Source organism: Salvia miltiorrhiza, chromosome 4 (assembly GCF_028751815.1).
Source record: "Salvia miltiorrhiza cultivar Shanhuang (shh) chromosome 4, IMPLAD_Smil_shh, whole genome shotgun sequence".
Classification (NCBI taxonomy): Eukaryota; Viridiplantae; Streptophyta; class Magnoliopsida; order Lamiales; family Lamiaceae; genus Salvia; species Salvia miltiorrhiza.
Genome location: NC_080390.1, coordinates 12,384,824 through 12,411,094, shown reverse-complemented (window position 1 = coordinate 12,411,094; position 26,271 = coordinate 12,384,824). Strand labels below are relative to the sequence as shown.

At 42.5% G+C, this 26,271-nt stretch overlaps 1 protein-coding gene and 1 pseudogene across 1 annotated transcript; both read left to right on the top strand.

Moving 5' to 3' along the window:
• The first annotated feature begins 4,009 nt into the window (after window positions 1-4,009).
• LOC131023012 (uncharacterized) lies at window positions 4,010-5,478 on the top strand. Its single transcript, XM_057952548.1, has 2 exons — window positions 4,010-5,380; window positions 5,461-5,478. Exons 1-2 carry the CDS (start codon window positions 4,010-4,012, stop codon window positions 5,476-5,478), a joined length of 1,389 nt encoding a protein of 462 aa, XP_057808531.1.
• Window positions 5,479-5,530: 52 nt separating this feature from the next.
• LOC131023011 (uncharacterized) overlaps window positions 5,531-26,271 on the top strand; it is a 188,085-nt pseudogene continuing 167,344 nt past the window's right edge.

Genomic DNA, 26,271 nt, shown 5'->3' with positions numbered 1-26,271 from the left:
CTATTTTTCATTACTTTATGATGCTTATAATTTATCAATTGCTTACACAGGTTCTTTTAAAGAAAAACCCCTGTGTGATGTATAAATGGCAAGTTAAATGTATAGCTCTAAGAGCGAGATTGTTTATTTTCGGCTTATGTCCACTGAGTATTTATACTCAGCCCTGCATGTATTTCTAAATGTGCAGGATGAGCAAGGAGAGAGATTGGGGAATCGCTGGAGGGCTGTTGTTCATAGACGACCCTTTTGAGTACCGTATTTTACTTCTCTACAGTTGTGCGAATAGTTGAAGACTATGTTCTTGAAACTTAATTAGGATTGTTACTCTCAGCTATATGTCTTCATACATATAGTTTGATCACGCTATGCTGTGCTACCCTGAACAATATGAATCATTGTAAATATTTAGCTATACTCCCTTTGTTTTTGTTGACTAAAACCTTGATACAATTGAATGAATGAAGCCGATAATGTTTCTATTAAGTTTGATGATATTTTATTTGTTTTAACTTGAATTATTAGTAGTTTCCGCTTGACGAGTCTTTCAGATTCCCTTGTTCTACCCTATCATTTTATTAGTCGTATCGATACCCAATCTACGCTATCACTGGCTAGATGTCGGGCTGCGACAATATCAGTTCATTCCACTAGAGAACCGATACTGACTTAACCCTTTATTGTCGGTGATGAGTCGGGGCTTGTATTTAGACTTATTAAATCCTCGTATTTAAAATATCCGACATCCATTAATTAATTATAGCTCTGACAGCCTTAATTAATTAATCTCTTTGTAATCCTTAAGCAGTACCACTCAAAACTTATTATTGCGCCTGAACTTAATCAACCTGCAGGGTTTAACGCAATAAACATTATTGAGCTCCTTAAGGGGATGTCATTATCCTATACGGATACGAGTACTAATACAGATAATCAAATATCATATATTAACCGCTATCACCCAAGATACAGAGTACTCAAGTTACTATATAACTCTCGCTCATAGTAAATCAAAGTGATAAACGAATCAACATATATATCTGAAATCTTATTAGTATTAAGATCATATAAGTTACCGAGATCATGATTCTTCACTTAAGTCAGATAGAAGAATACATCTCACTGTGGTCCTATCAATACGTTATGACGTATCAGTATAGATAAGTAATCAAGACAAACTACTTCCATCTATACCGCAGCCTAAACCAATAACTTGTCCTAGAGTTATTTCGGCTGTGATTATATTATATCTCTTAAGGTTATTCCAATTATACAGTCTTTTGTGATCTACAACACACCATATAATCTACTTATATAGAGATAAAGAACATACATATGCAATCATGAACCCAATCAGATAGGAGATTAAATAGTGAACACAGGAATCATTGTATACAAGCATATAACGTTCTTGCTTTCAGTATACAAATCCAACAAATGACTCGTCCTAGAGTCATCTCGGCTGTGATCATTTTATATCTCTTAAGGTTATTCCAATTATATGGTCTTCTGTGATCTACAACACACCATATAATCTACTTGTATAGAGACAAATGACATATATATGCAATTATGAACACAATCAGATAGGAGATTAAATAGTGAACACAAGAATCATTGTATACAAGCATAAAACGTTCTTGCTTTCGGTATAAAAATCCAACAATCTCCCACTTATACTAAAGCAAACTTTTAGTATACAGTGTGTCTAAATACTAGCTATTACAACACTATCACTTCTCCCACTTATACTGAAAGTTTCCTAAGTGGGTGGCATCAACTGCAATCCCATCCCTCGAGCATGCTTCTCGTAGGCCTTCTGCGGTAAGCTCTTTGTGAAAGGATCTGATGAGCCCAGGTTTGTGCTCTATTTTTGTGTTTGTTCTAAGTCTAGATCGAGTCTTTTTCCGTGTGTTTGTGTGGTTTGGTCTCTTGGGAGGGCATAGTTCAATGACAGGAACCAACTTGCGGGGAAGAAGCCAAAATGCCAGAGAAATGGAGTATCAGAGGATTCGAAAAGGGCAGAGGAGTCTGCCAGGGCAGAGGAGTCACAAAAGCCAGAGCGGAGACGATTCCTCTGGAAGCCAGCAGGGAAGTCATTTCTCTGGAAGCCAGCGGGGAAGTCATTCCTCTGACCGCCAGCGAGGAAGCAATTCCTCTGGACGCCAGAGCAGCCGAATCAGCTGAGCAGAAGAATCCTCAGAACATTCCAGGGGTCGAAAGCGCTGCCACCTCTCGTGAAAGAGGTATGCGCCAGAAGCAAAGGGATTGTGGAAGCAGGATTTTCCCTTATGTCCATAAGTACCGCACGAGAGCTGGCAGGCGAGAGAAAGAAGAAAGGAAAGAGAAGACAGAGGTGCAACAGACGAGCGAGGAAGAAGTGCAAGTGGGAGTCCGAAAAAGGCGGAAGGCGGTAGCTATCCAAAAGAGACCGATAAGGCCAAATCACAGCCTTATCCAAAAGGAAATATATCTTCATGAAGATTAGGTCTGAAAAAGGATACGCATCTCCATGCTTGCATGGATCCGGCCGCAAGTCATGGGCTGGGCCTTCAAACCCTAATGACTCCTATAAATACCCGAAGAGCTTCACAAGCCAAGGGTGCTGAATTTCTGTCTTGTTGTGCTTCATTTTGAGAGTAAAAGCTAGCCCAGGCTGCGGGGCAATTTCTAGTACTTTACCGTTTTATGTTTTACACGGCACTTTCGGCCGTAGGTACTTTCATTTTCATTTAAGTCATTTCAATTCCAGTTATGTTTTCTTTTATATCTTTTGCTTGTGTTATTTACGTTATGGTTGGCTAAGTTTATATTCTGATTTGGGGTAAGATGATCTAAGCATGAATGAATAAACTCGAGACGTCTAATTTGGGCATAATAACTATATGATCATATTCCCGATACACTAGGTTTGATTCCAAAAAGGTTGTAACAACTTGGTTAATTAATTGATCACTAGTTAACTAGGGAGTTATGGCCACAAGTAATACTTTGGGTAAAAGGCGAGTTGCCATCGACCTCCAAAATAGTACAACTGGTGTTGGAGCCGTGACTGCTGTGAAATATCGGTGTAAGAGTCAAGTGGGTCTATTTAGTTCTTAAAGCATTCTGGGCAAAGCACAACTAGCGATAGGCCATCGCAGAGAGCGTGGATGTTGTACGGGGTAGTTGATTTCCATTAGCTGACCCTTCTAAGGAATCATAAACTGAAAGGATAGATTGGGCAGGGGGTTTGTTGTGTGCGTGACGAGTGACAATAGGGGCACAACCATTCTTATGCCTATAACCACTGGTATGTGAATATAGTGACTAATCTTTGCACCAATGATCGAGTGTCAATTCATGTTTAGTGATTCGAACCCAAGTCAGAATTGTTTTGTTATTTGATTTATCTCTTTTGTTATTTCAGTTTAGATTGGATATCCGTTCTGCCCATAACCACGTTTTGGTCAGAACATCGAGGAAAACAAAACCTTTTTAGTGACACCCTTGCAGGAGAAGTTACTGCTCAATTCCCTGTGGATTCGACTCTGGACTTATCGCTAGCTAATCTAGTTGTGGGCACAGGATTATTTTATTTGCACAAAGCTCAAACGACAGCTTCGTCAAATTGGCGCCGATGCCGGGGAATTGAGAGCGCTAGTAATTTCTTTTGTGATATTTGTGTGAGTTTTGCCTTCACGTTTGTGTATGCGTCGTACCAGAAGTGCAGGTAACGAAGATCTTTTGTTCCACGAGGATATCGAAAGAATTGCTCGAGAGAACAACGCTGCTAGACGCAGGGCAGAACAAGAGGCACAGACCAGAGAGAGACAATTAGAAGCAGAGAGACAGAGAGCAGCGAAGAGAGAGATGGCAGAAAATCCAGAAAGGCAGAATATTAACGCCAACAAAACTCTCCGAGACATGATGTTTCCAAGCAACCTAACCCTCAGCCATAGTACTACCGGAGATCACTGGAAACTGGGAGCTGAAGCATACTCTCATCCAGATTTTGCCCAAATACAGTGATATGCCCGGAGAGGACCCTCAAAGACATCTTCAAGACTTTGAGATGACATGTGGAACGGTGCGCACCGCAAGCCAAGCACTTGGTGAATATATCCGACTCCTTACTTTTCCGTTCTCTTTGTTAGAGGGAGCGAGGGAGTGGTTGTATGATTTACCCGAAGGAAGCATTCGAACCTGGCAGGAGCTACAGAGCAAGTTTTTGGAGCGATACTTTCCAGCTGCCCGGATCCAGAATCTGAGGACTCGAATAAGCAATATAAAGATGGGATCAACAGAAGTTCTATATGAGTATTGGGGAAGGTTCAAGCAGATGCTGGCCAAATGCCCACAACACCAAATACCGGATCATGATCTTATTAGATATTTCGTGGGAGGACTCCGGAGGCAAGATAGGCAATGGTTACATGCTGCATGTGGAGGATCGATCTTAAACAAATCCGCAGCGGAGGCTTTCAAACTCATAGCCGACATGGCAGAGGAATCGAGAGATGAGGAAGGAACTATAATCAGGAACCCTCTGACGCCAGCCACATCTGCCCAAGATGAAAAGTTGTATAAGCTGTGCAACATGTTCGAGAAGTTTATGACGAACCAAGGAGCAACCAATCAGGGAAATCCCAACATTCGGAAGCCTGTGAAGGCATGCCAACTCTGCATGGCAACTTCACATACAACCGATGAATGTCCACAACTTTTCGAAGATGAAGAGCTTAATGCCATTGGACAACAGCCAGGAGGAAACAATGGAGGGCAGAACCAGAAACCTTTTGAGCCCTACAGACAACAGTATAACAATCAAGGATGGAGGCAACATGAGAACCTTAGGTACGGCAACAACCACTATTTGGGGCCAAACCAAGGCCAAACGAGTAACCCACCACAATACTCGCAACAACCTCAACAAGCAAGAGGGTCTTCCTTATCAGAGCTAGTGCATCAAATGGCTCAGCAACAAGTGAAGTTCCAGAGTGAGACCGAAAAATTCATAATGGAGACAAGAGGAGGAATGCAGAATGTGAACTCCCAACTATCACATCTTGCCCAAGCAGTTGCCAGACTTGAAAGCAAACAAGGGACACTCCCGTCCCAAGTGGAGGTGAAGAAGGTGAATGCCATGACACTCAGAGGAGGAAAGGAACTACCCGAAGTGGTGACAGAGAAAAAACGAGAAAAATCAGAGATTAACGAGCAAGTCGGAATGGGATCAGCAGATGAGGAAGAATTTGCCAGAGAGAAAGAGGCAAAGCTGAAGGCGATTGGGAAGGGAAAAAAGAAATCAAGCCAGACCGAACCCATACTTCCTTTTCTAGGTAGAGCAGCCAAGGAACAAGAAAAAGAAGAATTAACCGAGCTGGTCAAAATCTTCAAGAAGGTGGAAGTCAATATGCCCCTTTTGGTCGCATTACGCTCTATGCCTAGATGTGCGAAATTTCTCAAAGAACTCTGCACTAGGAAAGTCAAATACACTGATGATGCGAAATTTCAAGTGGGAGAATCTGTATCCGCGGTCTTACAAAGAGATATGCCGATAAAATGTGAAGATCCTGGGATGTTCTACATTCCTTGTGTGATAGGAACAATGAAAGTGGAGAAGGCGATGCTCGATTTGGGGGCATCCATCAACGTTATGCCCTTATCCATGTACCAGGATCTGGAGATAGGACCGCTGAAGCCCACCCGAGTGGTAATCCAACTGGCAGATCGATCAAGTGTCTACCCAGAGGGGATATTGGAAGACGTGCTGGTCAAAGTGGAGGAACTCATCTTTCCAGCGGATTTTTACATTCTCGACATGGGGAAGTCAAAAGCACGAGATCCTGTAATGCTTTTGGGCAGACCATTTCTAAAGACCGCCAGGACTCGTATAGATTGTGATACGGGCAAGCTGACATGTCAATTCGAAGGAGAAACGGTGACCTTCGACATATACAATGCCATGAAGCATCCAGCCGATACAGAGATGGTGAGAAGTGTAGACATGATCGAGAAAGTTGTTGAGGAGGTTTTGCCCAGAGCAGCATTCAAGGAGCCATATGACATAATAATCCAGAATGCCATAACAGAGGAGGACTTGCAAGAGGAGCAATTGCAAGAGGCGGTGAAAGTACTAAATGAGTGGAGCGAAGAGGTCAGCTACACTGAGGCACTAAAAATCCCAACCTTGAAGGAGGAAGACCGACTAGTGCCTTCGATCCAAAGGGCACCCAAGCTCGAGCTGAAGTCTCTGCCCAAACACCTAAAGTATATCTTCTTGGGCGAGGATGACACGTTGCCCGTTTTCATCAACTCAGAGTTGACACTTGAAGACGAGAACAAAGTCAAGATGACTTTGGGGAAGTACAAGGAAGCAATTGGATGGACCCTAGCCGATATCAAGGGCATAAGCCCCACCGTATGCATGCACCACATATTGCTAGAGGAAGATACAGTTCCAGTCAGAGACCCCCAGAGGAAACTGAATCCAGCCATGAAGGAAGTAGTGATGAAAGAAATACTCAAACTATTGGATTTGGGCATAATATACCCAGTATCCGATAGCAGGTGGGTAAGCCCAGTGCACGTTGTGCCCAAGAAGTCGGGCATACAAGTGGTGGAGAATGAATTCCGAGAATTGATTGCTACAAGATTGCAGACCGGCTGGAGGGTGTGTATCGATTACCGCAAGCTAAACCAGAAGACAAGGAATGATTACTTCCCTTTACCCTTTATCGATGAGATGCTGGAAAGACTTGCGGGGAATCAATATTTTTGCTTTCTAGATGGATACTCAGGCTACATGCAGATTTGGGTCGCAGAGGAGGACCAAGGCAAAACGACATTCACTTGCCCTTTTGGGACGTTTGCCTATCGGAGGATGCCATTTGGACTATGCAACGCCCCAGGCACATTCCAAAGATGCATGATGAGCATATTCTCTGACCTCTTAGAGAATTGCATCGAAGTCTTCATGGATGATTTCACGGTGTATGGGCAAACTTTCGACTCGTGCTTAGACAATCTGGAAAAGGTACTGCAGAGGTGCGTGGACAAGAGCTTGGTGTTGAATTATGAGAAGTGCCACTTCATGGTCAGAGAAGGAATTGTGCTCGGACACGTGATATCAGGCAGAGGAATAGAGGTGGACAAAGCAAAAATTGAAATCATTGCCAAGCTACCATATCCAACGAACATTAAGCAGCTACGAGGATTCCTTGGGCATGCTGGATTCTACAGAAGGTTCGTGAAGGACTTTGCAAAGATTGCCCAACCGATGACAAGGCTGCTACAAAACGAAGTGGAGTGGAATTTTGATGAGGATTGCAAGGAGGCGTTCCAGATCTTGAAGAACAATCTAATCTCCGCACCCATAATACAACCCCCTGACTGGGGAATGCCTTTCGAGGTAATGTGCGACGCCAGTGGATATGCCATAGGGGCAGTTCTTGGGCAGAAGCGGGGAAAGGAGAGTCACGTCATCTATTATGCCTCAAAGACACTGAATGGAGCTCAAGTCAATTATTCCACGACAGAGAAGGAGATGTTGGCAGTGGTGTTCGCCTTTGAAAAATTCAGATCTTACCTGCTTGGAGGAAAGACCACAGTCTACACCGATCATGCGGCTCTGAAGTACCTTCTGGCCAAGAAGGAATCTAAGCCCAGGCTGATTCGATGGGTTCTGCTACTACAAGAGTTCGACGTGGAGATAAAGGACAAAGCTGGAGCACAGAACCAAGTGGCTGATCACCTCAGTAGGATCGTGAGGAAGGAAGAAGGGGAACCAATCAAGGAGACGTTCCCGGATGAACAATTGTTCAATGCCTAGGGAAGAAAAGAAGATCCGTGGTACGCTGATTTGAGCAATTATCTCTGCTCTGGGTATGTACCCCCTGGGTATACTTATGCCCAGAGGAAGAAATTGGCCATAGATAGCAGAGAATACATATGGGACGAACCATACATGTGGAAGCAATGCGGAGATCAAATGCTTCGGAGATGTATTCCACAAGAGGAGCAAGGAAGCATCCTAGAATTCTGCCATTCGAAGGAGTGTGGGGGACACTTTGGGCATAAGAGGACTGCAGCTAAGGTTCTGGAATGTGGTTTTTATTGGCCAACAATCTTTAAGGACAGCTACACCATCTGCAAGAATTGCCCACAATGCCAGCGAGAAGGGAACATAACCAGGAGGAATGAAATGCCCATGATGCCCATTATGCCCGTAGAGATCTTTGACATTTGGGGAATGGATTTCATGGGACCTCTTCCCAGCTCGAAAGGAAATTTGTACATCCTACTTTTGGTGGATTATGTCTCCAAGTGGGTGGAGGCAAAAGCATCACCGACGAATGATTCAAAGGTAGTGGTGAATTTCTTGAAGACTAACATTTTTTGAAGGTTTGGTGTACCTAGAGCAATCATCAGCGACCAAGGATCTCATTTTTGCAATTTCTCGGTCGAAAACTTGTGCAAAAAGTATGGAGTCCAACATCGAGTTTCGACAGCCTATCACCCACAAGCCAATGGACAGGCCGAGCTTTCAAATCGCATAATCAAAACAATTTTGCGAAAGACCGTTGGCCCAACAGGGAAGGACTGGAGTCTCAAGCTGGAAGATGCCTTATAGGCATATCGGACTGCATACAAAACTCCATTCGGGATGTCACCATATCGAATGGTGTATGGCAAGAGGTGTCATTTACCGGTGGAATTGGAGCACAAGGCGTTCTGGGCAGTGAACAAAGTAAACTATGATTGGGACAACGCAGGACAGGCAAGGAAGTTAGAGATCCAAGAGCTCGAAGAAATCAGGAGGGAGGCATACGACAATGCTGTTCTCTACAAAGAAAGAATGAAAAGGAGCCATGATGCCTTGATCACCAGCAAGCAATTCAGCCATGGGCAAGAGGTCCTGCTGTACCAGACACGGTTCAAGTTTGCACAAGGGAAGCTTAGTACCAAGTGGACCGGCCCATTCGTGGTGAAGGCCCAATTCCCAAATGGAGCCGTGGAGATTGGAAACCCGAAATCTGGGAAAGTGTTCAAAGTGAATGGACAAAGGTTGAAAGCCTATTTTGGGCATAAGCCTGGTGCTGGGGAAGAACTGGATCTCGACCCAGCCACAAGCACCCCAAATTAATAGGATGGTATCACGTCATGCCCAGGACGATAAATAGGGCACTGGCCAGGAGGTAACCTGGTATTTCCGTTTAGTTCTCTTTTAGTTTGTTTCGTTTTTTCGTTTTTTGTTTACCTAGGAACCCGGTTATGCCCACAGCTGTGGGCGAGTCTTAGTTTCCCGCCTTCGCGGAAGTATGAAGTTGTCTTGCAGAAACAGGGAAGGAGTTATGGACAAAAGGACAGTCGATGGAAGAAGCAATGATTCAAGGGCAAAAGGGGGCTCTCGGGCAGAACGCGGCAGAAACCACCAGACGCACGTCACATCAAGTGACAGTTGTCAGCCCTTATATCCCCCAAAAACCCTAAAAACCCCTACCACGACGTCATTTCCTTAACTAGCCAACTTCCCATAATCACCGCCATCTTCCCGACCTTTCGAATACCAAAACCACCATCAGCCACCATGGTATCCACCAGACCCAAAAACAAACTGAGAGGAATAGCCGACGGAACAGAAATCGATCTTACCGGAGAAAACCCCTCACCGTCAAAACCAAAAGTACCGAAGAAAGCCCCACACAAAGAACCACTTCCGATGGAAATCACACCTACTCCCTCATCCAAAACCCTAGCGCTAACTGAGAGCCCCTCGCCGGTGGATGAACATGCAATCGAGCAACTCACGGCGGAAATCGACGTCCCTACTCTCGGCGACGGAGACCAGCATGTAGTTGAAAGAGAAAGCAAAGAAACACCGGACAAGGCGAAGGAAAGCAAGGGAGAGCCATCCAAGAAAAGGTGCACCACAGCTGTCCAGAAGAGGAAGAAGCCGGCAGCCGAGAAATCGGCCACGCCAGCCGGAGAATCATCCACTGAAGGAAACGAACCATCTGGTTCGGCGGCGGAGAGCGAAGAACAGGGAGATTCCGGCAAGGAGCAAGAAGAAACTCCGGCAAAAAGGAGGAAGAAGGTGTTAGACCCAAACCCAATCCGAATGATAAAGGGAGAACCGACATCTACACCGAGGAGCAGGAAGATGGCGGAGAGAGGAATTGCTGTGCCCAAGATTCCGGATATGGACGCACTAAAGCCCCTGGGCATAGTGGACAAGGTAAATGAGTATTTCAACAACATCGGATGGAAGGCATTCTTGGATTGGCCAGGGCACGCTTACAAGGAAGTGGTGAGAGAAGTATTTGAATCAGTACAGGTGGACATCAATCAAACTTGCGGTCCCTTGGGCATGAGTTTCTCCATGAATGGGGAGATCAGAGACATGTCCGTAAATGAGCTCAACCAAAATCTTGGGATGATTCAGCTTAAGGATCTGCAGAAGAAGGACTACAAAGAGGCGAGGAGAGGAATCCCCACATTCACTGCTCAGGAATGGGATGAAATGTGGGCAGAGATAGGAGATGGAGGCCAGTTCAGAACTCAGAAGGTTAAGGGGCACAGAATTCGCGATTCAGCCCTAAGAGTTTGTCATCGCATTCTCTCGTACTCCCTTTTCAGCAAGCTCGACAGCGGAAATGCTATGTCCAAGAAGGATCTCTTTATCCTTTGGGCAATGCACAGCGGGGTGAGGCTCAACTTTGGGGCCTTTCTGATTGAGCACATCGATTCCATAATCAGCAAGCCAAATCAGAGGCTTTCCTGCATTCAATTCACCACCGCTTTCGCCGAGATGAATGAGATTGAGATTGAGGAGGGGAACACCAGAATTGAGCCTGAGAGGTTGAACATCGAAGCCCTGATCCGCATGAAGGACGTAAGAATGGATCGAGGTATTCCCAGATTTATAAATCCAGATGAGAGGGAATCTTCAGCAGCCGAAGCCCAAGGACCCGTTGAGAAAAAAGAGAAAGAGAAGTTGGAGGAGCCAGAGTCGGAAGAGGAAAGAGATAGGCTGGATAGGATCGAGAACATGATAATCGAGACCCAGGAAGCACTGGCGGCAACCCAGAAGGCCCTCCTGGCCTTTTTCAAGCATCAGGGGTTCAGGTATCCACCTGCACCTGCTCCTTGAATTCTACCCTCCCTAGGATGTTTAGTTTTTAGTTTGTTTTGTTTTGTTTTGTTGCGTCTTCATGATTTGTGTTTGATCGTTTGTGTTGGTGTTTCTGTTTTTGTTCGTCTGTTTTAGTTTATATTTTTCTTGACCCCCTCTACACACCCACTTTGCCTAAAGCAAAGTGTGTGTGTGTGGGGGGCCAAGACGTCTGTTGTTGCTTTACCGGGTAATCCTTGTTCTCGCACCCTTTGCCTTAAGGCAAAGTGTGTGAGTGGGAGGGAAGACCCGGTATCTTTTGTGTTTTTAAGTTTGTGTCAAGCATGTTGTACGTTCGAGGTTTCTCAGTTTGTGATGATTTGAAAGTGCAATTGTGTGAGTAAGATTAAGCAAACTCTATGCCGTATGTAGTTGAGGACGATGGATAGGGAATTGGGCATACCTTGTGAGGATTTGAGCTTTTAAATTGTTACTTTATGCCAAAACAATTCTTTCTTTCATTGTGTGATTTTTGACATCTTGATTAAGGGGAATGCTAGAACTTGCCTTGATTCTTGGTCGAACCCTTTGTACACAGTCTAGGTGTATTGAATGATTTAGGCATATTCTTTCTTTAGCCCACTGAGCCAAACTGACAAACCCTGAATCTATCACTTGCAACCCTTTTGAGCTTAATAATTATTTTGAATTCACTTATAAATTTGCCTAGATTTGAGCCTTCCCGGTCAAAACTGAACTTAAGGGCAAAACATAAAGAAGGGGATAATGGTGTAATGGATCCTATGGGCAGGACTAGTGCAAAGAAAACGCAAAATGGGAAATCTAAATCCCAAAATAGAAAAAGTCCAGAAAAAGAAGAAAAAGAAAGAGAAAAGAAAAAAAGAGGAAGAATAAATGGAAGAATGTGCTTAGGCCCGTAAGAATAGGCAAGGATCAAAAGAATTTGGGAAGTCAGTTGCCCAGAATGAAGTTCAGTATGACCTTAGCCTCGTACCAAAAATCCTCACCTTATGCCTTAAGCCACATTACAACCCATGAAAGACCTCATGAGATGCACCTAGGACTTTGACTAAAGGGGAAGATATTAGAAGATAGGCAAGCTTATGGTCAGAACCCAATCAAGATGTCCGGAGTGTAAACACGAGCCTAAACACTTGAGAGAAAGAGTGAAATGGGAGGAACATCCTTATGCCCACAACCCGATCTTGACTCAACTGATGGCAATTTTGATTGTTTGATCCAGCTACTTGTTGTTTCTTTGGATTTTCATTTTACTGTTGGACTGAGAGAGTTTAGCGTGCTGTGTGTTTTCGTTTTTTTTATGTTTTGTGTGTCTTTTTCGTTCGTGTCTGTTTCTTGGGCAAAATTCATGCATGCACGCTTGAGGACAATCGTGTTTAAAGTGTGTGCGTGTGATGAGCCCAGGTTTGTGCTCTGTTTTGTGTTTGTTCTAAGTCTAGATCGAGTCTTTTTCCGTGTGTTTGTGTGGTTTGGTCGCCTGGGAGGGCATAGTTCAATGACAGGAACCAACTTGCGGGGAAGAAGCCAAAATGCCAGAGAAATAGAGTATCAGAGGATTCGAAAAGGGCAGAGGAGTCTGCCAGGGCAGAGGACTCTGCCAGGGCAGAGAAGTCTGCCAGGGCAGATGAGTCACAAAAGCCAGAGCGGAGACGATTCCTCTGGAAGCCAGCGGGGAAGTCATTTCTCTGGAAGCCAGCGGGGAAGTCATTCCTCTGACCGCCAGCGAGGAAGCAATTCCTCTGGACGCCAGAGCAGCCGAATCAGCTGAGCAGAAGAATCCTCATAACATTCCAGGGGTCGAAAGCGCTGCCACCTCTCGTGAAAGAGGTATGCGCCAGAAGCAAAGGGATTGTGGAAGCAGGATTTTCCCTTATGTCCATAAGTACCACACGAGAGCTGGCAGGCGAGAGAGAGAAGGAAGGAAAGAGAAGACAGAGGTGCAACAGACGAGCGAGGAAGAAGTGCAAGTGGGAGTCCGAGAAAGGCGGAAGGCGGTAGCTATCCAAAAGAGACCGATAAGGCCAAATCATAGCCTTATCCAAAAGGAAATATATCTTCATGAAGATTTGGTCTGAAAAAGGATACGCATCTCCATGCTTGCATGGATCCGGCCGCAAGTCATGGGCTGGGCCTTCAAACCCTAATGACTCCTATAAATACCCGAAGAGCTTCACAAGCCAAGGGTGCTGAATTTCTGTCTTGTTGTGCTTCATTTTGAGAGTAAAAGCTAGCCCAGGCTGCGGGGCAATTTCTAGTACTTTACCGTTTTATGTTTTACACGGCACTTTCGGCCGTAGGTACTTTCATTTTCATTTAAGTCATTTCAATTCCAGTTATGTTTTCTTTTATATCTTTTGCTTGTGTTATTTATGTTATGGTTGGCTAAGTTTATATTCTGATTTGGGGTAAGATGATCTAAGCATGAATGAATAAACTCGAGAGGTCTAATTTGGGCATAATAACTATATGATCATATTCCCGATACACTAGGTTTGATTCCAAAAAGGTTGTAACAACTTGGTTAATTAATTGATCACTAGTTAACTAGGGAGTTCTGGCCACAAGTAATACTTTGGGTAAAAGGCGAGTTGCCATCGACCTCCAAAATAGTACAACTGGTGTTGGAGCCGTGACTGCTGTGAAATATCGGTGTAAGAGTCAAGTGGGTCTATTTAGTTCTTAAAGCATTCTGGGCAAAGCACAACTAGCGATAGGCCATCGCAGAGAGCGTGGATGTTGTACGGAGTAGTTGATTTCCATTAGCTGACCCTTCTAAGGAATCATAAACTGAAAGGATAGATTGGGCAGGGGGTTTGTTGTGTGCGTGACGAGTGACAATAGGGGCACAACCATTCTTATGCCTATAACCACTGGTATGTGAATATAGTGACTAATCTTTGCACCAATGATCGAGTGTCAATTCATGTTTAGTGATTCGAACCCAAGTCAGAATTGTTTTGTTATTTGATTTATCTCTTTTGTTATTTCAGTTTAGATTGGATATCCGTTCTGCCCATAACCACGTTTTGGTCAGAACATCGAGGAAAACAAAACCTTTTTAGTGACACCCTTGCAGGAGAAGTTACTGCTCAATTCCATGTGGATTCGACTTTGGACTTATCGCTAGCTAATCTAGTTGTGGGCACAGGATTATTTTATTTGCACAAAGCTCAAACGACAGCTTCGTCAGGATCAGCTAAGTTCTCAAAGGTATTGATCTTCTCAACCAACACATCTTCTCTGTGTACGATTTCTCGTATGATGTGGTACTTTCTCTCTATGTGTTTGGTCGCCTTGTGGGTCCTGGGTTCCTTGGAATTTGCCACTGGACCCGAGTTATCACAATAAATTATGATACTCTTAGGCAAATTAGGTACCACTCGTAGATCCAAGAGGTAGTTCCGGAACTATACAGCCTCTTTAGCAGCTTCGTAAGCAGCTACATACTCGGCTTCCATGGTGGAGTCTGCAATGCACTTCTGCTTTGCACTCCGCCATGATACGGCTCCACTTCCCAAGGTAAACACATAACCAGAGGTAGATCTCTTCTCATCTCGGTCAGCCTGGACATCCGAATCGGTATAACCCAAAGGAGTTAGACTGTCTGACTGGTAAACTAGCCTATAGTCTCGAGTCCTTTTCAGGTACTTGAGAATATGCTTTACTACAGTCCAGTGTCCTGGTCCAGGGTTTGACTGATATCTCGCAACCATGCCAACGACATAGTAAATATCAGTTCTAGTGCAAAGCATCGCATACATGAGGCTACCTACAGCGGAAGCATATGGTACCTTCCTCATTTCCTCAACCTCACTAGTCGTCTTAGGACACATGTCCTTAGACAGAGGAATGCTATGTCTGAAAGGTAGCAACCATTTCTTGGCAATTTGCATGCGAAAATGAGCAATCACAGTATCAATGTAGGACGCTTGAGATAAGCTCAACATCCTTTTCTGGCGATCACGAACAACCTTGATCCCCAAGATGTACGCTGCATCTCCTAAGTCCTTCATTTGAAACTGTTCGAATAACCACTTCTTTATGTCCGATAATAGCGCCACATTATTGTCAATGAGGATGATATCATCTACATAAAGTGCAAGGAAAACCACGTCACCATTGGCATCTAAACGGTACACACAACTTTCGTTCTCACAACAAGTATATCCATAGGATTTAATGACCTCGTCAAAACGTTTGTTCCATGACCTCGAAGCTTGCTTAAGTCCATAAATGGACTTCTTTACCTTCCATACAAGATGCTCTTCGCCCTTCTTTACAAACCCTTCGGGTTGCTGCATATAGATGTCCCTTCCTTCTTCAAGGAAACCGTTTAAGAAAGCGGTCTTGACATCTATTTGCCAAACCTCAAGGTTCATGTGGGCTTCTATGGCAAGGGAGTATTCGGATGGACTTAAGCATGGCAACCGGCGAAAAGGTTTCATCATAATCTATACCCTGTTCCTGGGTATAACCTTTCGCCACCAGTCTAGCTTTAAAAGCCGCGACTTCACCATCCGAATCTCTTTTTCTCTTGTATACCCACCTACTACCTATGGCCAAGAAGCTATTTGGTAATTCAGTTTTCTCGTATACATCCATAGCAGTCATGGATTCTATTTCAAAAACCATGGCCTCGTACCAAGAATCTGCATCTAAATCTTCCATCGCCTGTCTAAAGTTGTCAGGGTCGATATGCTTTTGTTCATCAATAGGAAGAAGATCCGAAGATTCTCCCAAGAACATAAATTGATCGGGTTGGACGATAACCCTCCCACTACGACGAAGCGGTGGTGGTACAGCTGTGACAATGGTTTGTGCAGTGTCCTGTGGTGCATTCACTTGCACACTTGGCTGGGGTGATGGAATCGCCTGTCCATTGCCTTCGATTTCTTGAAGGACAATCTCGGACTTAGACTTGTGTTTATCTATATAATTTTGTTCCAAGAATCGTTCGTTGGTGCTAACAACCACTTTCTGATCCTTAGGATTATAGAAATAACCACCTTTCGTTCCCTTAGGATATCCTACAAACAACATTACTTCGCATCTAGGCTCCAGTTTCTTCGCTTCCTTGTCTAGCACGTATGCAGGACAACCCCATATCTTTATATGGTTCAAACTGGGCTGACGCCCAAACCATAACTCGACAGGAGTTTTAGGAACCGATTTGGACGGCACTAGATTAAGCAAGTAAACCGCTGTTTCCAAGGCATATCCCCAAAATGAAATAGGCAACGATGCATAACTCATCATTGATCGTACCATTTCCAAAAGAGTTTTGTTTCTTTTCTCCGCTACACCATTCTGTTGGGGAGTACCTGGTGCAATCAATTGGGATGTAATCCCAGAATCTGACAAGTATTGCTTAAACTCATTTCTGAGGTATTTGCCACCGCGATCAGACCGCAATGACTTGATAGATTTACCCAATCTCTTATCCACTTCCGCCTTGAATTCTTTGAATTTCTCAAAGCATTCAGACTTGTGTTGAAGTAAGTAAATGTACCCATATCTTGAGTAATCATCAATGAAAGTGACAAAATACTCATACCCTCCACGAGCTTTTGTTGACATCGATCCACACAAGTCAGAGTGAATCAATTCTAACACATGTGAGGCCCTATTCCCCTTTGCCTTAAAAGGCCTTGCCGTCATCTTTCCTTCTATACAGGATTCACAGGTTCTAAATGGAACAGCTTGAAAATCTTTCAAATTCCATTCGACACGAGCCTTTGGATCCTGTTTAGATTGATGTGGTCTAACCTTAGGTGCCAAGCATGTGTAAATTGTTCATGAGAAAAGTATTTCCTTTTATTTGGATTTGGACAAATTTGTGATGTAGATGCAACATGGACAGAATTATTAATTGGACATGTAATAGTATAGAGAGAGTTGTTCAAAATTCCAGAACTAATAATCATGTTATTTTTCATGATAGAAACACCTCTATCAAAAGTAACTGAATATCCATCCAAAAATAACTTTGAAACAGAAATTATGTTCCGCCGAAACTCCGACACATATAAAATATCTCTCAAAACTAAAATATCATCACCAAAACATAAAGATAAAGATCCAATTGCAATAGCTGCGACCTTCGACGCATTACCCATGGAGATGGTGATTTCATCACTTCCCAGCTCCCTTGTCGGCTTGAAGCCCTGCAAGGTGTAACAAACATGGTCAGTTGCCCCCGTATCCACTGCCCAAGAATGAGTAGAAAATGAAGCTAAACATGTCTCAGTTACTAAAACTTGTGACGTACCTTGTCCCTTTGCCTTTAGCACCGGACAATCTTTCTTCCATGCCCAGTCTTGCCGCACTTGAAGCACTTTCCCTTTCCCGTTGGCTTCTTCACGCCGCCGGTAGGGCCGCCCACTTTGATACTCCCACTAGCTTCCTTGCCTCTCTTGCCCTTCAGACCTTTCCACTTCTTTTTCCCGCCCTTCGACGAAGAAGCAGATCCCTTGGCAGCGACAAGTACCTCTTTCCCTTTGCCCAAGACTCCATCTGCCATAACTAGAGCATTCAATAACTCGTTGAGAGTATAGTTGGCCTTGCTCATAATGGCATTGAGACGAAAGTTCTCAAAAGTCTTGGGGAGAGTATTCAGGATGATATCGACTTTGACATCCCCTTCGATACCTCCTCCGAGTAACTTGAGCCTATCAAGAAGATTTATCATGTGCATGACATGCTCGTGTACAGAACTGCCCTCGCTCATCTTACATGCTAAGATTTCTCTCATTATGTTAAAGCGAGCAGATCTCTCGGACTCCCCAGAAACCTCAGTAAAGTTCAACATGATGTCAGCCGCGTCAATCATGACCTGATGTTGGAGTTGCAAAGTTTGTGACATAGTCATCATAATATAGCACTTGATCATATTATTTGACTTGTGCCACCTTTTATGCGCCTCTCGTTCCTCATCAGTCGACTCATCAGTAAGGGCCGCGAGACGTGGAGTAGTAAGCACAAAACTGTGCTCCTCAGCGTCAAGAATATACATAAGATGGCTTTTCCATTCAACATAGTTCAGACCGGTGAGAGGATTGTTTGCAAGAATAGAGATGATAGGAGATATAGACATATCTGAAGGTAAACAAATTAAACATGTAAGAACATGAAGCACATAATTCGTAACAATAATATTGTAACCTTTTGATAAAACAATATTGATTGAAACCTCCAACCGCTCAAAGAATCTCATATGCAAGCCACGCGTGTGGACGTTTACACACGAACTCCTCAACCAGACTATTTACCTAGTCGTTTAATTTCCATCCATGTCAACTTAACCTTTTGACAAAGGAAATTAATAGTTGGACCTTAACTAGACCATATCATAATCAAGAAGGGACTCCGCGGGGAGTTGTACATTGTACTTGATATGATATCTAAGCAATGACCACAATTTAACCTTGACAATTAAATTCTCGAAATTGATATACTCACCCGGACCATGCTGATTTCAATTTAATTTCTTGGTTATCTTATTTAATTCCATTCTCCAAAGTACTCGTGAAAATCATACAAGTAAGCCACGCGTGTGGACGTTTACTGCATATATAACTCCCACTACTTTAATGGATTTAAATATTTTTTATAGAAACCTCATCTGACAAACTTATGAGAGAACAAATATGAAGTAAGCCATGCGGGTGGACGTTTACTCACATCGCCAATCACTTTATCTAGAGACCGCTTGTGGAGGTCTAAAATAATTTTTAAGCACTTTAAAAATTATTAAAACTGCTTAGTCTTTTTCTTTCAAAAGGTTTGATCATGCTCAACACATAATCCTAAACATGCTCTTCTAGAACGTAACACGTAAAACATGCTCGCAGAATTCTAAAACATGCTTAAGAAAACGATAAACCTAGCATGCTTGTCTAAGCGCAGTTAATAAACACATATTAACAAGTAAAGACAAAACAACATGCAAAGAGCATAAAGCATTAACACCACGACATGCAAAGAACAGAATAAAAGAAATAAAGTTCTTCGTGACCCATTCGTGGAATCCCAATTCTAATCTATTACATTTGAAACAGAGGAGAAAAACTAAAAAATGTAAACACTGCCCGAAACAGCTCCATCAGGCCCGTCTTTGAAAACTAGGGTTTGGGAACCCCTAGGGTTAGCTTCGAGATACATGCGCTACTTCCTCGGCAGCCTCGGCAAAACAGAGCAGCGACAACTTCTGGCCAGAGCAGAGACCGCTCAAAGGACAGAGCAAAGACCGCTCAGAGACAGAGCAGAGACCACTCACACGCCAGAGCAGAGACCACTCACACGCCAGATCAGAGACCACTCACACGCCAGAGCAGAGCTCGCAGCCAGAGACAGAGCTCACAGCTAGAGCAGAGAATGCCAGAGCTAGAGCTGAGACATCTCCAGAGCCAGAGCACAGAATGCCAGAGCCAGAACTGAGACATCTCCAGAGCCAGAGCACAGAATGCCAGAGCCAGAGTTGAGACATCTCTAGAGCCAGAGTACAGAATGCCAGAGCCAGAGCTGAGACATCTCCAGAGCCAGAGCACAGAATGCCAGAGCCAGAGCTGAGATATCTCCATAGCCTGAAACCTGTTCATCCACTCCAAAAACCTGTTCTTCGTTCTCCGTCTGATCGTCGTCGTCTTTGTCTCGTTTTACCATATTTATAGATTACAGCCGAAAAACAAAAACAACAACGGAAGTTCTAACCTAACCACAGATTTTCTCATGGTGGAAAAATGATTACAATGTCAAAAACGACGTACCCCACGAATCAACAGACCACGAAGAACAGTAGCAGCAGCAAACCAAACCAACGTATATTATTAATCGTATGCGAATTAACTGATAGAGCCAAGAAAAGCAATCCAGGCTTTGATACCAATTGAAGGATTTTAGCCTCAATAGGATCGTTTCTCGGATATCTTAATTCACCATACAACGATTAATTCCTAACATGCTCCTATGAATTTAAGTGCTGCACATTGGAGTTAGAAACACTTACTTGTGAATTATATGCAGAGGCTGTCAATGACTGAATTGAAATACTCCAGTTCTGACCTTCTGAATTGTATCCCGCTCAACTCCCAACGTTGGATGGACAACGAGCTGTGAGAATTCTAAGGAGAAAAATCGGCCTTCTCAAGTTGGCGCCCCTCTGCTGCTTTCTAAAACCCTAATATTGTGTGTGTCTTATTTTGAGAGCAGACAACTGTATTTATAGACAAAATACAGTCCTAGGGCTCCCATAACAGTGATGGGCAAAATTTAACTCCTACTAGGGCACAGGAGACTTTGGGCCAGTCCAGGGACCAGATACAAGGAATAAAGATGGGCCTCTACTGAATTGATTTCTATGATCAGCCAGATCATAATTAATTCATAAGTATTAATTCATTCCACTAGAGAATCAATACCGACTTACCCCTTTATTGCCGGTGATGAGTCGGGGCTTGTATTTAGACTTATTAAATCTCCGTATTTAAAATATCCAACATCCATTAATTAATTAGAGCTCTGACAGCTTAAATTAATTAATCTCTTTGTAATCCTTAAGCAGTACCACTCAAACCTTATTATTGCGTCTGAACTTAATCAACCTGCAGGGTTTAATGCAATAAACCTTATTGAGCTCCTTAAGGGGATGTCATTATCCTATACCGGATACAAGTATTAATACAGATAACTAAATATCATTTATTGACCGCTATCACCCAAGATACAGAGTACTCAAGTTAATATTAACTCTCACCCATAGTAAGTCAAAGTGATATACGAATCAACATATATATTTGGAATCTTATTAGTATTAAGATTCTATTAAGTTACTGAGATCTTGATTCTTCACTTACGTCAGATAGAAGAATACATCTCACTGTTACGTCAGATAGGAGAATACATCTCACTGTGATTCTATCAATACGTTATGACGTACCAGTATAGACAAGTAGTCAAGACAAACTCGTTCCATCTATACTGCAGCCTAAACCAATGACTCGTCCTAGAGTCATCTCGGCTGTGATCATTTTATATCTCTTAAGGTTATTTCAATTATATGGGCTTTTGTGATCTACAACACACCATATAATCTACATGTATAGAGACAAAGGATATACATATGCAATTATGAGCACAATCAGATAGGAGATGAAATAGTGAACACATGAATCATTGTATATAAGCATAAAACGTTCTTGCTTTCAGTATACAAATCCAACATATTGTTCCACCTACTGCTAACATGAATCCTATTGACTTCAAATGGGTATATCGAGTCAAGTTATTTGCTGATGATACACTTGACAAACTAAAAGCCCGACTTATGGCGAAAGGTTTCCAACAGTTGGCAGGCCTAGATTTCATGGAAACGTTTAGTCCAGTTGTCAAATCTGTTTTAGTGCGGTTGTCATTGTCTTTAGCAGCTACATTCAGGTGGGATATTCAACACATCGACATCAATAATGCCTTTTTGAATGGCTATCTTTACAGACCGGTATACATGAAGCAACCACCAGGCTTTGCAGATCCTTTGCATCCAGATTGGGTATGTAAGCTTAAACGGTCTTTATATGGTCTTAAACAGGCTCCACGGGCCTGGTATGAACGGCTAAAAGATCATCTCATCAGGTATGGATTTCAGTTCTCCACCTCTGATCATTCCTTCTTCCATATGAGGAAAAATGGAAAATTGTTACTTGTTCTTGTCTATGTCGATGACATTCTCATAACTGGTGAAGACTCTGCTCTTGTTGAAGCTTTCATTCATACTTTATCTAAAGAATTTGCTCTCAAGACACTAGGGAGTGTCAACTTTTTTCTTGGCATCGAAGTGAAGAAAAATGATCATGTCTAATATCTCTCTCAGAATAAGTATATTCGGGATTTACTGGCCAAAACAAATCTCTTGGAAAGCAAACCCCAGAACTCACCATATGATTCAAGTACTAAACTTCATAAAGCTGACAGTCCATTATTCTCTAATCCCACTCTTTATAGAAGTATTATTGGTGCTCTGCAATACTTAACCATTACTCGACTGGATATTTCCTTTATGGTCAACAAATTAAGCCAGTTTCTTCAAGCTCCCACTGAGCTCCAATGGAAAGCTTGCAAAAGACTTCTGCGTTATCTCAAGGGAACTCTTCATCATCCTCTTAAGTTCACTTCATCTCAGTATCTACATCTTATTGCCTACTCAGATGTCGATTGGGCAGGTTCGATCGATGATCGAAAGTCTACCGGTGGTTATTTTGTTTTCTTGGGATCAAATTTACTCTCCTGGAGCTCGAAGAAGCAAAGCGTTGTTTCCCGGAGTTCCACAGAGGCTGAATATCGGTCTCTTGCCGATACATGTATAGAACTTGTCTGGATCACGTCTCTACTTAAAGAAATTGGCTATACTCTTCCACAACTTCCAATTATATGGTGTGACAATCGCAGTGCCGCGGCATTAGCTTCAAATCCTGTCCTGCATGCTCGGTCCAAAGACATCGAAATTGATGTACATTTTGTTCGCGACAAAGTTTTGAAGAAGGAACTTGATGTTCGTCATGTGGCAGCTGATGATCAACTTGCATACATTCTTACTAAACCTGTATCTTTGTTACATTTTCAGAAAATGTGTTGTAAGCTGCCGTTTGAGAAGGGATAGTCTATCTTGTGTGGGGGTTGTATTAAATATTAAAAAATAAAGTTAGGTTTAGAGTTAGTTACCCTAACAGCTACAGTCAGTTAAGTAATGCTGACGTGGCTAAAAGTTGTTAGAGTAAGTTAATCTTTCTTTGTAAACACGCTTTGTAATCTTGCTCTATATAAATAGCTCATACTAGAATGGAGAAATCTGATCTTTTCCTTCACACTTTCCATTGCTTCGCTTATATTCAATAGGAAATGTCATCACAAAACAACATTTCCCCAATATTGTGCTTCCACATACTATGTAGAATTGATGTTGCTTTTCAATGGGATTGATTAATCTTTTCAACTAAACTATATTTTATCTTCTATTTTATTATTGTTGAAAGGTACTACTCTGATTTTTTTATTTATTTATTGCATTCTCCATAGCACTTTTGATCATTAATGAATAATGATTGGTCATCAATTATAAGAATCGTTCTTGAAAGAATTTGGGTTTTTGGATTTGTTTGATTATCAATTCAATCAAGACTGAACAAACAAAATTTGGGGTGTTTGGTTGGATGGACCAGAGGGTGTTTGGCTAAGCTTATTTTTAAGCTTATTTTGAAGAGCTTATAAGCACTTGTAGCTTATAAGATGTTTCAAGAGTTTATAAGATATATTTTTTTAAGAACTTATAAGTTATCAAAGTGTTTGAGTAATTGAGCTTATAAGCTAGAGAGTGAATTTTTAGTTAGTGAGAGAATGTTGAATAAAAATGAAATTAGAATGATATATGATGAAAATAAAAAATCATAGTTGAGTTATTTTTGTAAAATGAGTGTTGCTTATAAGATAATGAGAAAATAAGTTGGGATAGAGGGACTTATTTCTTGGAGAGCTTATAAGCTCTTAAAGCTTATTTTTACAGCTTATAAGCTCTTTAGGAGCTTATTTTTCCAACACTTTGAATGAGCTTATAAGCTCCTAAACAGCTTATAAACTGTTTTAAAGAGCTTATAAGCTCAATCCAACACCCTCTAAGTGTGATACTTAGAGAGTGTTTGGCTAAGCTTATTTTAAAGAGCTTATAAGTTCTTGGAGCTTATAAGATGTTTCAAGAGCTTATAATATGTACTCCCTCCGTCCACAATTTAATGCCCTACTTGCCTTTAAAAATCTGTCCACAATTTAATGCCCTACTCTGCTTTTTGTACCCTTTTACCCTCCTTTGTTTCATTTAATTACTACCCTTTGCCATATTTAATTCATCCCAATTAAGAAACCACATAATTGGCCTAATAAATTTAACTTAATTACGCATCCTCATTTTTATGACTTCTCCCTACTTGGTTCTAGATTATTCCTATCTAATCTAGATCTAAGGCTCTCTCTCTCTCTCTCTTCATTCGACGATTTTGTTCTTCGTCTTCCTTTATCTGAGGCGGCGCAATTTCACATAAATCCTAGATCTGTGATTTGTGTTCGTCTTCCTCTTGCATCACTCCATCTTCCTCGATGGAGTCCGTTGTGCGAGCCTACATTTCTAAGGCTCTCTCTGTCTCTCTCCAATCGACGAACAATTCTTCGTCTCACTTTCTTCTTGAATCTGACACGATGGTGGAAGAAACTCCGTTCTCAGAGATGGATGTATATGAATCGGACACTGTCGTGCTGAAAACTGAAGCGTCGCGCCTTCCTCTCTCTGAATCGGAGCTGATTCTGCTTGGATCCGAAGCGGCGCCGTGGTTGCTGCCAAAAATCGAAGCGGCGCCCCTCCCTCTCTCTGAATCGGAGTCGATTCCGCCAGAATCCGAAGCAGCACCGTGGTTGCTGCCGGAAATCGTAGCGGTGCCCTTCTCTCTCTGAATTGGAGTCGATTCCGCCGGAATCCGAAGCGGCGTCGTGGTTATTGCTGGAAACCGAAGTGGCACGCCTCCCTCTCTCTGAATCGGAGCCTAAAAATAAAGCCGTGGGCTACCCTCTCTCTGAATCTTTCAGACGAGAGAGTGAAAAGGCGAAGCGCATCACCGACCTCAGAGAATCTTTCGGACGTGAAAGGGAGGAGGCCAAGCGAACCTCCAACCTCAGAGAATCTTTCAGAGCGAATCAGGTGATTTCGTTCTATGATGCCTTTGTTCTTTGTTCTCTGTGTGGTGGGGGATGGCTGGTGATACATTATTTGTGTTCTTTGTTCTATGTGTGGTGGGGGATGGCTGGCGATGCCTTATTTGTGTTCTTTGTTCTTTGTGTGGTGTGTTGCTGCCCTATTTTGTGCATTTTTGCCAAATATGAGGGTTTGTGTATGCTGCCTTATGATGACTTGTTTAGTCTGAGGGTGCCAATTGTGTTAATCTGTGGTGCCAATTGTGTTTGTGTATGTTACCAATTGTGTGTATGCGCTGCCAATTGTGTATCTATGATGGCAATTGTGTTTGTGTATGCTGCCCTATGATGTGTGTTTTGGCCAATTTTGAGGGTTTGTGTAGGCTGCCCTATGATGACTTGTGTAATCTGAGGGTGCCAATTGCCTATCTATGTGGTGCCAATTGTGTTTGTGTATGATGCCAATTGTGTATCAAAATAATGGCAATAAACAAAAGATGTTTACAAAAAACAAATTTACATGTCAAACACATCAAAATGATTGTTCATGGTATTTGTAACTGTAAACCCTGAACTACCTCTGTACTATTCTACTCATTAATCTCTAATTGATGCATCCCTTCTATGATATCTCCAAGGTTGTGAATTTCACATTCCAATTGTAGGAACTCTAGACTTTCCCTCACCAGCCCCTCTTCAACCTGAATATAATCTGGTAACCTGCCTTGTCTTGTGAGTCTGTCTTTGTTCATGTGGGGAATTTTGTAGTTATTCCCACCTTTTGCCTTGATTATTTCGTGGTAACAGCTTTGCAAAGTCAGAAATACATTGTTTAGCTTCTCAGGTGGATATTCATCATAGGCATCTTTCACATTCTTTAGCAACTCCTCCACATCCCTTGCTGGTTTTTGATCTTTCAATATTTGTATAGCCCTGAAAAAACCAAGATCATTCACATTCGTATCCGGTGAATTAGCTGGTTGGCACACAAGTTGGATTTTAAATCCATTAGTGTTTGCAACCGCTAAAAAGTCCGGATCATCAGGTTTTATGTGGGGTTTGGCATTGTCTTGTTGGATGAATATGTTCCCGTTTGTTGTCTGTGGCCACTTAGCTTTAAAGTAGGGGACCATCTGCCAAAGGGCAAAAGCTAAATGATGAAACTGTGTCCACAGAATCTGATAGCATAATGTAATAAAAAAAACAATCATAAAGATTACCTCTTTAATGAGGGAAGCTTTTATGACTTCCTTAGTAATGGCTGCAATAAGCTTGACTTCCATGGTTCCTTTCAATCTGTTTTTTGAATTTCGTTTGGCTGGTTCTGTTGTTGTGAAGGGATAGATGCCCAACTTTCCATCAAATAAAACTGTGCCATCTATGTCAATAATAGGACGTGCTACATCACACAT

Excerpts from the sequence above, each read along its gene's own strand:
- LOC131023012 (XM_057952548.1), top strand. The coding sequence starts at position 4,010 with ATGCCCGGAGAGGACCCTCAAAGACATCTTCAAGACTTTGAGATGACA.